General features: G+C 39.1%; 1 protein-coding gene across 1 annotated transcript in view; it reads left to right on the top strand.

Annotated features, from left to right (window-relative positions):
• Positions 1–14,459, top strand: part of LOC140231986 (BTB/POZ domain-containing protein 17-like) — a 29,338-nt gene that overhangs the window by 6,129 nt on the left and 8,750 nt on the right. Inside the window, exon 2 of the mRNA XM_072312141.1 lies at positions 8,575–9,069. Coding sequence (XP_072168242.1) covers positions 8,575–9,069 — 495 coding nt within the window. The remainder of the gene's footprint in view (positions 1–8,574; positions 9,070–14,459) is intronic.

The raw sequence follows: 14,459 nt of genomic DNA, 5'->3' as shown, positions 1-14,459 counted from the left end.
TGATGACTCAGTGTGTATGTTGTTCACATACATTTGTAAGACCTGAGAATGCAAGATTTTTTTTTTTTAGAAACAGCAACAGCTACAACAACAAAACCTTCTGAAATATTATATCCTTTGTGGATTTCAAAATTTTCAGTCCTGTGTCAGTGTGCATTCAGATTTGAATTTTTTGGTGCTCAGTTGCTGATTTTCATGACAACCATTACAGATAGTAGCTTTTTTCAAGGTACCAGTTTTAGCCTGCAGGTATTGTTAGCATCACAATTGCTCATATTGCAATTTGATCAGAAAGTTCACATATATACACGACTGTAAGAAAGGTGCTAATTCTTTGGCTACCCCTTACAGACTTTCTTTGAATAATCAGGGTATCTTCGCTGTTCACAGGAGTGAAGTATCTGTTCTTTTAGGCAAGTGCTTCCTCATGCTCAGTAGTGTAAATTGTAATGTGTTTGCCAAATGCTGGGTCACACTTGCGCATTTCATGTTTAATCATTCCCCGCCTACCCTCATGTTTGCAGATGAATTGTGATAACCCACAACTCAATATGGCCAAGATATTATCGTTCAATGTGTTATTGCAATGCCAGCCACATATACATGAAATCCCTCCCCCTCCTGAAAAAAAGAAACAAACAAACAAACATAAAGCTACAAAAATAAAACAAAGCAAAAGTACTGTCCTGACAAATATTGGTACGCAAGGAATAGTGGTATCATCCAGTTTCCAAATTGTTGGTACATGTATTTAGATCTTGTGTGAGATGAAACATCCAAGTATAATTTACACTGTGGAACATGTGATTAAAGAATACAGACAGTCTTGTAGTGAGACTACGAGCTGTACAAGACGGTATGGCCTATGATCAGACAGGCTTTAGTGTACCATTAGCATAGAGCTCATTTAATCTCTTGCTTCCTACGTATCATTGATCAAGCAACCAGGGGTGAAAATAACAGAAACACAGCGCTGGAAAAAGTAGGGTGGAAAATGACTGAAAATGATGCATTTCTTTGGATTATTCCTGGAAGATTGAATACAACATATTTTTGTCATAATAATGCTATACATACCAGGAAAAAAGGGAAGATTATTATATTAGTATCTATGTGTATTATATGTACATACTGGCATCCCACATGGGAATTTCTTCTTTGCATTACCCGGTAATATGCCATATACCGGTAATTGAATCACTATTTGAATAGGAAAGATGTGTTTACTATTTGGGGATTTTTTTTTTTCTTGTGTTGTTTCAAGGTGCCTTATAACCTTCAGGGGTGTTAGACCAATTACTAAACAAGCCTCTTACGTAATACCAAATGTGCTTCAAAAATATACATGGTATGTGATCAGTACCTCCCGGGAGGTGGGATACCTCACAGTGTGAACACGTTTTTTATGTCTTTATACCCTCCCTGTAACAGTTGAATGCATATTAATTTGGAACACCGAGGACACTACATTGTTCTATTTCTTGCTCATTTGATCCAGGGTGCCTCGGCCCTATATCCTGCAAGGATTGTGCCATCAATTTCCAATTTCCATCAACCTAAATTTGTACATGATGTGTGTGTGTGTGTGTGTGTGTGTGTGTGTGTGTGTGTGTATGTGATGCATAGGACACTAAACTTGGGGGAGGGGGCAGTGAAGATAATGGAAACCAGTCAAACTAGTGGAATTGAATTTGTATGCTGACGTTGTGTATACTTTCAACATTGTTTATTTGCAGTGATACATTGTGCTGCATTGCCTAACAGATGAATTACCAGAAGTAGACTTGATTAAATCAGCCAGATTTTCTTCTGGTCTATGATGCCACCTGGCTAGTTTACAGTTTACCATTGGGAGCAGTGATTTAAAAAAAAAAAAGAAAAAAAAAAGATGTTCAAGTTATCACATTTCATGCATGTGTGTAGATCAGTTGTATCATGAAACATCCTACCATATTAAAGATTTTGCAATAAAACCTAAAATATAAGGAGATATCACTATTTTTCTCAATATACCATAACTGTAGACCATTTATTTTAGGAACAATTTGATTGTAAATATTGTTCACATTTAGTATTATATTTAACAATTACTTAACATTGATTATACTGGTTATCATTTTTACCTTGGTTGTTTCTATCCCTTACTCACATTTTAGAACTATTTTGAAGCTCTTAAGCCGGGTTTTTGTTTCATCTGCAAATGGTAAATAATATGTTTAGTACAGATAGATGTGACATACTACAGAATAGCAGTGGAGACTGTACAATTGGTTTGTATTAAAGGGATTGTATAGTTTTGTTTGAGACCTAATTTCAGGTTTCTGACATTTTTGGTGAGATAATGAGAAACCTCTTATGAAATATGAAAGAGCATGTAATTCCAGGAATTCAATGTTTATTTGATGAAAATTGGTTTGGAAATGGCTGAGATATCCCAAACAGAGCGATTCTAATAATGTATGGGACCCAGCTTTTATTACAATCACTTTGTTTTACTTTGTTTTTGGATGTTTCAGTCCTTCCAAACCTGATTTTCATCAAATAAACTGTGAATTCCTCTTAAAATGGTATGCTCTGTACTATTTCATTTTTAAAGTGTTTTCTTGGTTAAAAAGTTAAAAGCCCATTTCTCATCTCCACCAATACTGTATCATCCCTTTAAAGTATGCTGTCGTACTATGACAGTTGAAGACAGTCACTGAGAAGCAAGGAAGCATGGCTAATCAAAGAGTCCAACCATGTATACTCCATGACCAGATTCCTTCAAGGTTATGCACAGGTCCTGACGAACACTCGGTGAACAGGTACAAGTGAATGGCCATACTAAAAGCACCTATTATGCACTGCATTTATACTTGAATAGGATGAATGATTATGGTGGATATTCTCTTGCTGCTCGCTTGTTGTGTGCCTTTATAGTGAATGAATTCTAGATATCTGTCGCAGTAGATGTGTACTCATGAGCCAAAAGGTCATGAAATCGCCTGATAAGTATGCAACCACCTACACTGACTGGGACAAGATACTAGCCGGAACATTTCAGATCCACAGGTTTTTTGAAGGACTCTTCTTTTGTACAAGTAAAGGACAATAACCTTCAATAGTAGTGCAGTACTCTCCGCATAATAGGGTGGGCTCGGGCAGAGCGTTTCTTACCCGATTAAGCGGAGTACCCGATAAACAAGAAAACACGTCTCATATACTGGTTATGTAATATACGATAACATGTGTACTTTAAGTAGCCAAAAGTAAAGTCGATCATAAAAAATTTGGTCTTATTTTTTTTGCCTACATGTATATACAAAGGCAAAAAATCCTGTACACATGTTCATAAAATATTTGAACAAACGGTAAAAGATCGAACCAGCTACTTTTCTTTAGACTTTAAAAACAGAAGGTCATAATTCGATCTGTACAGAATGTGGAAAACAAATAAAATTCTGTTTTGACCCACACAATAAAAGTACATTGTAATTCGTGTCGGTAATCATGGTCAGACGAAAGGCCCTTAACAATAACATAAATCGGAAGAAAATGGTGACATTCTTACGGTATATACGATAACGTGTAAAGTCGATCATACAAATTTTTTTTCTTATTTTAGGCCTATATACATGTGCAATTTGTACATAGTTCATCGCAGATTACTTTGCAAACATTTCAGCAAATGTTGATGCTGGTTATTTGTGTGAAATCATTCAGACTATGTCTTATTTAGAAAAGAAAGTGTCCAGAGTTTTTTGCTTTTTTGCACTTGCCACCTCCGAATAAACGATCGATTGGACCTGGGAGACAACTGGCAGGAGATTTTGAAGACCTCTCTCCTGAACAAACTGGCGAAAATAATCAAGCATCTGGATTTTCTGCCTAATGGTCAGAGGTTTCACTTCCTCCACCTCCTCTGGATCCGTTTGATCAGCTGAGAAGGCCCCTTCACTGGACGTGGAAGCTCTATCCTCTCGTGCCACTTGAAGTAGTTCGTCATTGGAGAGATCGCTGCTGGTTTGAAGTCTTCATCTATCCTGATGAATGCTTCAAATTCATCTGCAGTCATATTGTCTGGCACAGGCAAAGCATCATTGGCGTTGTCAGCATCATCATTGTCAGTATGAAAGCCTGCCTTTCGGTAGCAATTCACAATTGTCTTGGGTAGAACTGCATCCCACGATTGTTTTGCAAGATACACGGCATCCAGCACATTGATAGACCCAGCTATGTCGAGGGCCCTTCTCTCTTCATCGGCATGTAAGGTGGAGATGATTTGGGAATTCAGTAGGTTCCTGTAATGGCCCTTCCAATTCTGGATGACGCCCATATCCATGGGCTGAGCCACACTTGTTGTGTTCGGGGGCAGGAACTTCACGGATGTGAGTTAGCTCAGCGTTGGCAGGGTGAGCGGAACAGTTATCAACAAGGAGGCAGATGCGGCGATCTTGCACGCGGAGTTCCCCATTCCACTCGTTCAACCACTTCCGATATATGTCTCCTGTCATCCACGCAGTTTTTGACGATGCATATAGCACAGGCAATCCTGTCATATCATTCGGGAAAGCCCTCGGTTTCTTCACCTTGCCGATGACGAGCAAAGGCCTTTTGTCAGTGCCAGTCATGTTTGCACACATCATTACGGTGATGCGCTCTTTTGCCTCCTTACCACCTGGCAATTCAGTCCCCTTTAAACAATATCCCTTGTCAGGGAACCTGCGGTAGTAGAGGCCAGTCTCGTCTGCATTGTAGATGTCCTCTGGTTTGTAGGTCTCCAGCACTTCTTTCAGTTTTCTACTTTCCCATTCATTCGCAGCTGGAAGGTCTGCATGCTGCTTTTCTCCATGTTCTTTTTTATATATCAAATTGTTTCTCGCTTTCCAGCGACTAAGCCATCCCTCTGAGGGCTCGAACACTGAACCTGCAGCCGCTGCAAGCTCTATGGCCTTTTTTTAGCTCAGCCAAAGGCTCAAGTGAGCTATTGCGATCGCCCTTCGTCCGGCGTGCGTCGTCCGTCGTGCGTAAACTTTTTACATTTTTATCTTCTTCTTGAAAACCCCAAGACCGATTTTCATCAAACTTGGCAGGTAGCATCCCTAGGGAGTTAGGAACTCAATTTGTTAAAATGGGCACCATGCCCCACCCAGGGGGCCCCCAGGGGGGCCCAAACCCCCCAAAATTAAGGAATCTGTAAAAATCTTCTCTAGAATCAGAAGTTATAGAGCTAAGATAATACTATGAGTGAGTACATTAATGACTGTAGTTTCAAGTTTGTTCATAGCAAATCCAGGGGTGCCCCTCTGGGGGGGCAGGGGGGGGGGTTGGGAAGGTCCAAATGGGGGCCTGAATTGTACATTTTCATCTTCTTCCTGAAAACCTCATGATGGATTTTCGTCAAACTTGGCAGGTAGCATCCCTAGGGGGTCAGGATCTCAATTTATCAAGATGGGCACCATGCCCCACCCAGAGGGCCCCAGGGGGCCCCCAATCCCCCCAAATTAAGGAATCTTTAAAAATTTCGGCCCTTATTGTACATTTTCATCTTCTACTTTAGAAACCTGGTCAAATTTTAGTAGAGCTGTGAGTAATTTAGATTAGTGACTGCGTGAAAGGTGAACTTGCGATACTCAGGTGAGCGCTAGACCCGCGGGTCTCTTGTTTAAGAAGTGGTCCAGATAATCTTGCACCCTGGGCCAGCTTGTGTTGAACCCATAGGTAAAGGGCATCACCGACATCCTCTTCCTTTCCTTCACGCATGCGTTTTCTGATCCCCCTTCCTTTCTCACAGTCTGCCAAAATGCGCTCCCTTCCTAACCAAATCCTCGAAACTTGGGATTGTGACACTCCGTATTTTTTCGCTACAGACCTCTGGCTTGCTCCTGGAAGTTGGAGATTTTGTATGATTTTTTCTTTTTGAGCAAGGGGCAAGTCCACGCGTTTCTTTTTAGACAAAGCCATGTTGAAAGCTAGAATGAACTTTCCACCTTCCTGGCTATTATAGAAGACGTTCTTTACTTTTCGAGATGTGACTGGTGAAAAGCAAAATTATGGAGCTGGTGCATGGCCTGATTTTCGTTGCAAACTTCTCGTGTGGTGAGTGTTGTTGCGGAGCAAGGGAGGAGTGCAAGTGTGTTCAACTCCTGTCTTTCTATGCGATTTGTGAGTGCCAGCTGCATAAATAAATGTGATGTTCGTTTACGTGTGGCAAGTCGGTACGTACGTGTACATGTGTTTTCATGTTTAATCACTCCCCAAATAATCGGTCTTCTTTGCAAATTAAGCAGAGAATGTGATTAGCCGTGGAAAATTTGACATCTTAAAGTGATACATCTGCAATAGAATGTGGGTAAAATTAGATTAGAAGAAAATTACTTTCCCATTTATGCGGAGAGGCTACCCGACTATCAGGTAATTATGATGATGTGCATTGGATTGAAGTGATTTTGACATAACTACCCAATTAAATGGATTACCTGTTAAAGCGATACCCGATTATGGGAAGAGTACTGTATTGCCGGGGAGATGAATAGAATAGTGATAAATGTCTCCTTCTCATACTTTCTAAAACAGGGCTCGACATTAGCAGTAGCCCGGTGGCCCAGGGCCACTAAAAATTGATGTTGGCCACCAAATTTCAGAAAAGGTTATCTTTTATTGGCCTGTTCAGGCAACTAAAATTCAAAATGAATCATTACGTTTGCTTTTGTATAGGACCACCATATCTTTTTCGGGCCACCAAAATTTTAGATTTTAAGATTTTAGTGGCCATAAAGGACTACCAGAAAAAAAAAAAATGCTGCTGGTCCCTGCTAAACTACAAATTTCAAAATTAAATACTTCTAGTTGCATATGGACATTTGGACTTACATGTATTGCTTTTGGCATTTTAGTTTATATTTGAAGGTCATAATTATCAAATTATCACATTGCTTGTTTTTCTTTCCTGGCAGTTTATGAGCCCCTATTAAGCACAGCACATACTACAATGTACCTCATTAAGTATGGCACATTTGTATCACATTACAAACTTACCAAGTCAATGTGGTAGAAATGTGCAGTGCTTACTGAGGGCTCATTATCTAACTGGGAAGAAAACAAACAAATAAACAAAGGAACAAATAAAATAGCTCCTTGGAATCCTGGATTTGCTGGAGTCATGAAAAAAGAAAACAGGAGAAAATCAGTGTGAATGCACCATCAGTACTCATGTCCTTACAGGCTTTCAGATATCATAGTGCTCAAAATACACTCTTTACCTCTTACCAAGGTGAGATTTGACAGTCCATACATATTAAATTTGAATTGCCTGTACACAAATATATGAAAATTGTGTTTGGTTGATGATTTAGGTTGTTTACATCATCCGTTTTCCCATAAAGTAAGTCAACTTGGTCTTTCTGATATCATTGCAGAAAAGGAAATTTAGTAAAATGTGGACAGGGAATGAGGGAATTTTGAGAAGAAGACATGATCATCTCCCTCTAGTTAACATTAGAAATATAACTCCATTTTTGTGCAATAATGTTTTTCCAATTTTGCAAGCATTGATCTCTCCTCATGTGTTCCATTCTCATGAAACATCAACCCTTCTGCTTGCATGAGTTTATCCTGTTCATTGGGATGGAATTGCGCTTTGAGTGGATGAAGTCTTGACATTTAAAGGTAGAAATATTAAAGAGGTTGTACTATGTATCCCTTGTCTTAGCAGGACCATAAAGTAGAGGCACACTTATATGACTGTGTTGTGGGCTTCCCTTCAATGGAGTGCCAGTGATCAAAGGCAGGCTAGTGCAATAAAGCATAGGGAGGGCAGTATATTATATAGCTATGTTTTCTCGCAATGAAAACCAGCCACTACATGATACTTCATATAATATTGTCTCATTCATGATATAAAGAATATTTCTGATGTATTTCATGTCAATAGTTCTCTGTACAGCACAATAGAATGGCTAATAGATCCAAGTCATTTGTGTTCTATAATCAGGTAGTGAAACCAAATTGAGACTAAAGCTGTAGATGCAGTTTTCACGTGTCGAGAATGAGATAGAAAGCAACTCACAGATGTTTTAAAGGGATCATATAGTTTTGGTTGAGACCTAACCTCAGGTTTCTAACATTTTTGGGTGAGATTATGAGAAACCTCTTTATGAAATATGAAAGAGCATGTAATTCCAAAAGGAATTCAATGTTTATTTGATGAAAATTGGTTTTTAAATGGCTGAGATACTCAAAACAGAGCAATTCTAATAAGAATGTGGGACCCAGCTTTTATTACGATCGCTTTGTTTTACTTTATTTTTGGATGTCTCAGCCATTCCAAAACTGAATTTCTCTGAAAGGTACTCTCTGTACTATTTTACAAACGGTTTCTCGATATCTCGCAAAAAGTTGCATGTAAAACCCAATTCTCACCTCTACCAATACTGTACCATCCCTTTAATGTTCATTCTTACCCTCCTGTTTCGGAATCGATACTACGATTCAATGGCAATTAGTTGTAAGTTATTTACTCTGCTAGTGCAAAGTACTTTTGAGCTGTCTGATAAAGTTCTTGTCCTTCTTCTTTTGAAATATTTTGTTTCGTAGTCCGAGCAGCGAGCCCCACACCTCGGTCACAGGATGATGCCCGCAGCTGGAGTACCGGGAGCAGCTGGGGGAGGAGGAGGAGGAGGAGTTGGTGGAGGTAATGCAGGTGGAGGAGCTGTAGGGGGTGGTGCCGGAGCTGCTGCAGGAGGAGGGGGTGCAGGTGGTGCCAATAACCAAGGTGGGGGTAATGAGTTGCACCCCCTCCAAGCCTTCTACCTAGCTGTCATCAGCCAGCCTCAGCCCCCCATCACCATCTCGGCAAACCCAGAGGAGGAGGATAAGGAGGACAAGCTCCCTCCGGGCGGAGTGGATTGCTATGGCAACGAGCGCAAAGCGCTGTCTGACATGACACGGTTCTACAACAACGCCCAGCTGAGTGACATCAAACTGAAAGTTGGCTTTGAAGAATTCAATGCACACAAACTGGTCTTGGTGAGATGGAGTGAAGTCTTTGAGAGGATGTTCAGCTCCTATTGGACAGATCCCAGCCAGAAAGTAAGTAGAGGAAGCTATGTTGGTTACACCTCGCTGTTTACCATCAAGAGTTTACAGCAAATGCTCCCACTTGATAGTAGTCATTCACACACCTCATAAGAATGTTTTACAATGTGTTGAAGTAGCTTTCAGTTTCTACTAAACAAGCCAAGTCAAGTTGTACCCCAATTCTGAGACCATAAAGTCTTTCAAATTAAGATCCCATATCAGGAAACTGATGTCACATTTTTGCAGAAATTTGGCAACCAAACAGAATATAGTGCAGTTCTGGTTTGCATTGTTTCATGTTATTTTATATTTCTGTATTTATGCTGCACGATTCAGATTTCACACAAGTTGACTGATATTCACAGCATAAGCGACTAGTGAAAGTGTCACTTCCTGTACCACATGCAATTACTATGCATTGTATCCCATCTCCAGGTTAGGAAATAGCTCACTCTCCTATTGAATAGAAAGTTGTGATTCTTCTTTTTCATTTCCTCATTGTGGTTCTCAATTGCAAATTCAACCACTCAAAAACTTGTCAAACAAACTTAAGTTCACACACTAATATACTTGCAAAATGTATGGCATATACAGTTGTCAAGAGTACTGACTCCCTACAGTTGATGATTCTAAAAGAGATTTCATTTCCAGTAATTACCAAGCCTTCCTAAAATCTCAGAATATGGCACTTCTGTATTTTTATTGGTTTCCAAGTGTAGTGTCAGTGTATTATATAGATGGATGTTCTTCTCTTTCCTGCCCAGTTGCAGGTATAGCTGGATACCCCCAGAAAGCAGAAATGTTGCACAGTAAAGTTCACCTATCTTTTAGCAATATCTTCAGACCAAAAGAACATTCTTTGGAAAGCATTAACTTTGACGAGTAAAGTAAACCTTTATTGACTCCCCCTCAAGCATTAATTTTGGTTGACGCAAAGATCAATCTTGAACATCAAAGCTGAAATATGTGCACGTGAAAATATTGTACCAAGCAAAGTGCGAGCAAGACATTTTTGTCCTATGCACATAGCGACTACCTTTCCATATGTGCACTTGACTGTGTACATGTATGTAAAACAAAGCATGTTTGATGCATTGTTGTTGGGATTGGATGTGACAACGATAGCAAAGCACCCTGGGAAGTGCTACTCTACAGACGTCATAATGTTGAAACCAGCAAGCTGGAGCAGGAGAAGGTGACCAAAACACCAGCAGCTAGAAGAGGGAAAGAATTTTCTTGTTAGAATCTCAGCTCATAGCACATCTAATAATACTCTCTATCTTACTGTTTGCAGAAATTGCTAGGGTTTGTAAATCTGTGAACCAAACCTCTTTATAACACATGCACAGTCAAGAACTAGAGATTGTAGGTATCTAATGTACACATGAGTGTCTAATAGGATGAATTCGACCGTATCCGGGCAATTACCCCCCGAGGGCAATTACCCCCCGGCTAAATACTGGTTAGTGGTAAGGTTAGAGTTAAGATTAGGGTTAGGGTTGGGTTTAGTGTTAGGAGTTTGGGTTATGGTAAGGATTAGTTTCAGGATTAGGATTAGGATTAGGGACAGGGGAAGGGTCCGGGGTAATTGCCCAGGGGGTAATTGCCCTAGACCCGAATTCGACATTATCCTTATTCTGAACATACAATATTGCCATTGATGGCTGCACTATTTAATTGATTTGTGTGTTTGATTAGCATTTTTCTTCCATTAATTATTTTTTTTTTTGTGTGTGTGTGAATCAGTTGTTTATTGGCATAATTTAAAATAGAAATTAAGTGACATTACAACTCTACACATATCATGACTCGGAAAGAAGATACATCTAAAGTGTGTAACATGTGGCTGTCACAAGACAGGAAGAGGTAACGTAAAATTCCCTATGAATGCTGGCTTGTACAACAATTTTAATAGGCCTCAAGTACCAACTCTAGAATAATGCAGTCAAGATTTTATGATATTCATCGTAAGTGGAGGGGTGTATACACTGCGTCATAAGAAAGGAGAAAAAAAAAATGAGACAAAAACAGTGGTCCATTACACATGTACACCAACACCAGCATGTCTCATATCGTCCATCAAATATCTATCTCCTTTACAACAACTGTGAAGTCCTCTTGACAATAGATAGAAGTGACCCAACATTTTTGTTTTCTTAGAAGCTGGAAGACTTAATTCATCAGACTTTGAACACTATTGATACCCCTTCTCCGTTTATGATTAATGGTGTACACTTTACCCACACATAATTGTCAGTCTTTTGTTAGTGCATCTACCACAGAGATGAGATGCTTTCATTTCTCTCAGTCAATACAGCTTCCACTCCCCTCTGTCAATAATCAACTCATCCCTGCCAGTCTGTTAAAGATTAATTTGCATTTTTAGGTCCCAGATCTGGTAGTTGTTAGTATGTACATACAATCATACTTATTGTACATCCCTACTCTTTCTGTTCCACCCTTTCTTTTTCATTGTCGTAATTTGCTGCATCAAATCTAATTTGGTTTTGCTCATTGGGGCTTTAATTTGATTCACTCAAAGAGATCAGCTTGCCACAGTGTAACTCAATTTCTGTTTTTAATCAAATCATGCAGGAGAGAAATGACCTTAACCCTTGATGTATTCCACTCCCTCAGGTGTTGGGTGCTGCCTGTATGGATGGATGCTTGATTCATTGAGCATGTTTCTACTGGACACCTCGTATCATCTCGCATCACTGCAAATTTTTGTCCCCCCCCCCCCCCCCCCCCCCACGAATCACTTAGTATTTTATGACTACCTGAACTGTTTCTATACTGAGCGATAAATATGTCAGGACTGCACACTGACCCATTTTTCCTACTGGTCAGACCTATCTGTCAGACCAGTATTTACCCATTTTTTTCCATGTTTTACTGGTCCATTCCAGAAAAATACTTGTCCAATGGTGATTTTTACTGGTCAGGGACTGTTGGACCAGTGCCAGTGTGCAGCATTGAATACGTGGTGATAGGAGGTGATGGGAGGCAGAGAAAACTTACATTGAAGTCACATATTTTAGGTAGCAGATAGGTTGTGCCTGCACTGCCTTGTGGGAAGGTAAACAAGAATCAAGATGGCACAAATTAGATCAAGACATGACACAAAATGTAGAATTTTAGCTTTACGGCTCTCAGCCACCCCTGCAAGTCAGGAGTCAAGTTCTGCTGCTTTAAGAAGGAGAAGGTAGTCAAATGTTTCAGAGATGTGATGTTGTTTCGAATTAGAAGATCATCCCTCGCATCACCGCGCATCTCAAAAGGTAGAGGACAGGGCACCTCTTATCACCTACTACCTGACGTGTTTCTACTTTGGAAAATTCGAGGTATGACCGCACATTGCTTTGCGTGTTACCACATGACACTGCGAATCACCTCGCATCACCTTGAATATTTATCGCTCAATAGAAATATGCTCATTGAAGTTCATGTGTTATTTTTATTGTTTTCTTTTTTGTCTCATATTATAGATTGATCACTCTGTCTATTGCCATTACTTCCCCCATGGAGGTTATGTTTTTGTTGGCATTTGTGTAGTTTGTCTGTCTGTTTGCAAAATAACTAAAAAAGTTGTGAATGGATTGAGATGAAATTTACAGGAAAAGTTGATAATGATGCAAGAAACAGGTGATGAATCTTTGTTCGTGACCTGGATTGGCATCTTCATGGATCCAGGAATTTCTTTGAATTTTTTTGAACGATTCCTTCTCATTGGCAAAGTATACTAGCAAGTAGGGCCAACAAATGAGAGAATTCAGGCTGTGTGTATTTTTATTTATTTATTTTAATATTTATTTATTTATTTATTTATTTATTTATTTATTTTTTTTGGGGGGGGGGGGGTTGCATCCTGTTGTGAATATGGGTGGATTTTTTTTTTTTTTTTTTTTTGGGGGGGGGGGGCTTTCAATTAGTACACGTTATTTGCCATATTATTGTTTGTCCTTGTCATCTCCATGTCTATTTTGTTAATTTTTCTCTCCTCTCTATCTCTCTCTGGTATTCACGTTTGAATTCCCTCATATATCATTTTAGATAGACTTTCTGATGATGTGTCCTCCTATTTCGGATAATTATTTCTCACCTGCAGTATTAATGTTACCATAAAAAAAAGGAATGCATAGCTAGTGCTACGTAGAATGATTATAGGTGTAGCCTTTGTTATTAATATGTACTTGACTGGTTTTATAATAGACACCGTAATTGCTTCAAATGTGAGCACAGGAGGATGTTACTCTGACTTACAGAGCTCTTTCTCTAAACTCATCAGGGTTTCCATGGTAACCCTCCAGACCACACACCCAGGTTACTGTACTTTAATTCCCAAATCTCCACAATCATATAGTCCAAGCATTGGCATGTTTGCCAGAGTCAGTTTATCCCTCTCTTTGGCTGTTTTCAGTCTGTTTGTTTGTTTTCCATCAAAATTTTGCCATATCATTTGGCAATGCACATTTTCTTGTTTGGAATCACTTGCCTGTTGTAATTGTTGTTTAAACAATTTTTCGAGAGTGTATTTTCATACTATAAATAGCATTGTGTTTTGCACTTGCTACAGGCAGACATGACAAGCGTGTTTGATGCGTAACAGTGTTGGAATGTGTTATCGTCATCCCAGAGAGAATTTTATCTCAGCTGCAGCTGATTTATGTTGACAACAGACAAGTCTGTGCTATGTGGCTTTCATTAGAGCTGTGAGAGTTGCTGAAAGCATACATGTACAGTGTATATGAGGATCATACAGTTTCCAAAAAAGCTTCAGTTGTCTGCAAAATTATTCATATCCCTAAATTTCTTTTTAATTATGCCAATTTCTCATAAAGGGTGGTGGCAATCAGGCATCAATTTGATACTTTACATTTTCAGAATCATATTTCCAATTTAATCCCATTAGCTTAAAGGGATAGTACAGTATTGGTGGAGATGAAAATTGGGCTTTTAAATTTTTGTGAGATACCAAGAAAACACATGATATAGTACAGAGCATACCATTTTAAGAGGAATTCAAAGTTTATTTGATGAAACTCGGGTTTGGAATGATTGAAACATCTAAAAACAAAGTAAAACAAAGCGATCGTAATAAAGTGTGGGTCTCACACTTTATTAGAATTGCTCTTTTTTGGATATCTCAGACATTTCAAAACCAATTTTCATCAAATAAACGTTGAATTCCTCATAGAATTACACGCTCTTTCATATTTCATAAGAGGTTTCTCATTATCTCACCAAAAAATGTTAGAAACCTGAAATTAGGTCTCAACCAAAATTATACGATCCCTTTAACAAAATAAATGCAAGGATATTTATTTTCAAGGCTTTCCAGACTTTATCCCAACTCATCAGTTATCGATATTGATCACAAGCCATTTGCTTGTAACAACAGC

This window comes from Diadema setosum, chromosome 1 (assembly GCF_964275005.1).
Source record: "Diadema setosum chromosome 1, eeDiaSeto1, whole genome shotgun sequence".
Taxonomy (NCBI): Eukaryota; Metazoa; Echinodermata; class Echinoidea; order Diadematoida; family Diadematidae; genus Diadema; species Diadema setosum.
This window is presented reverse-complemented; position numbering and strand designations above follow the sequence as displayed.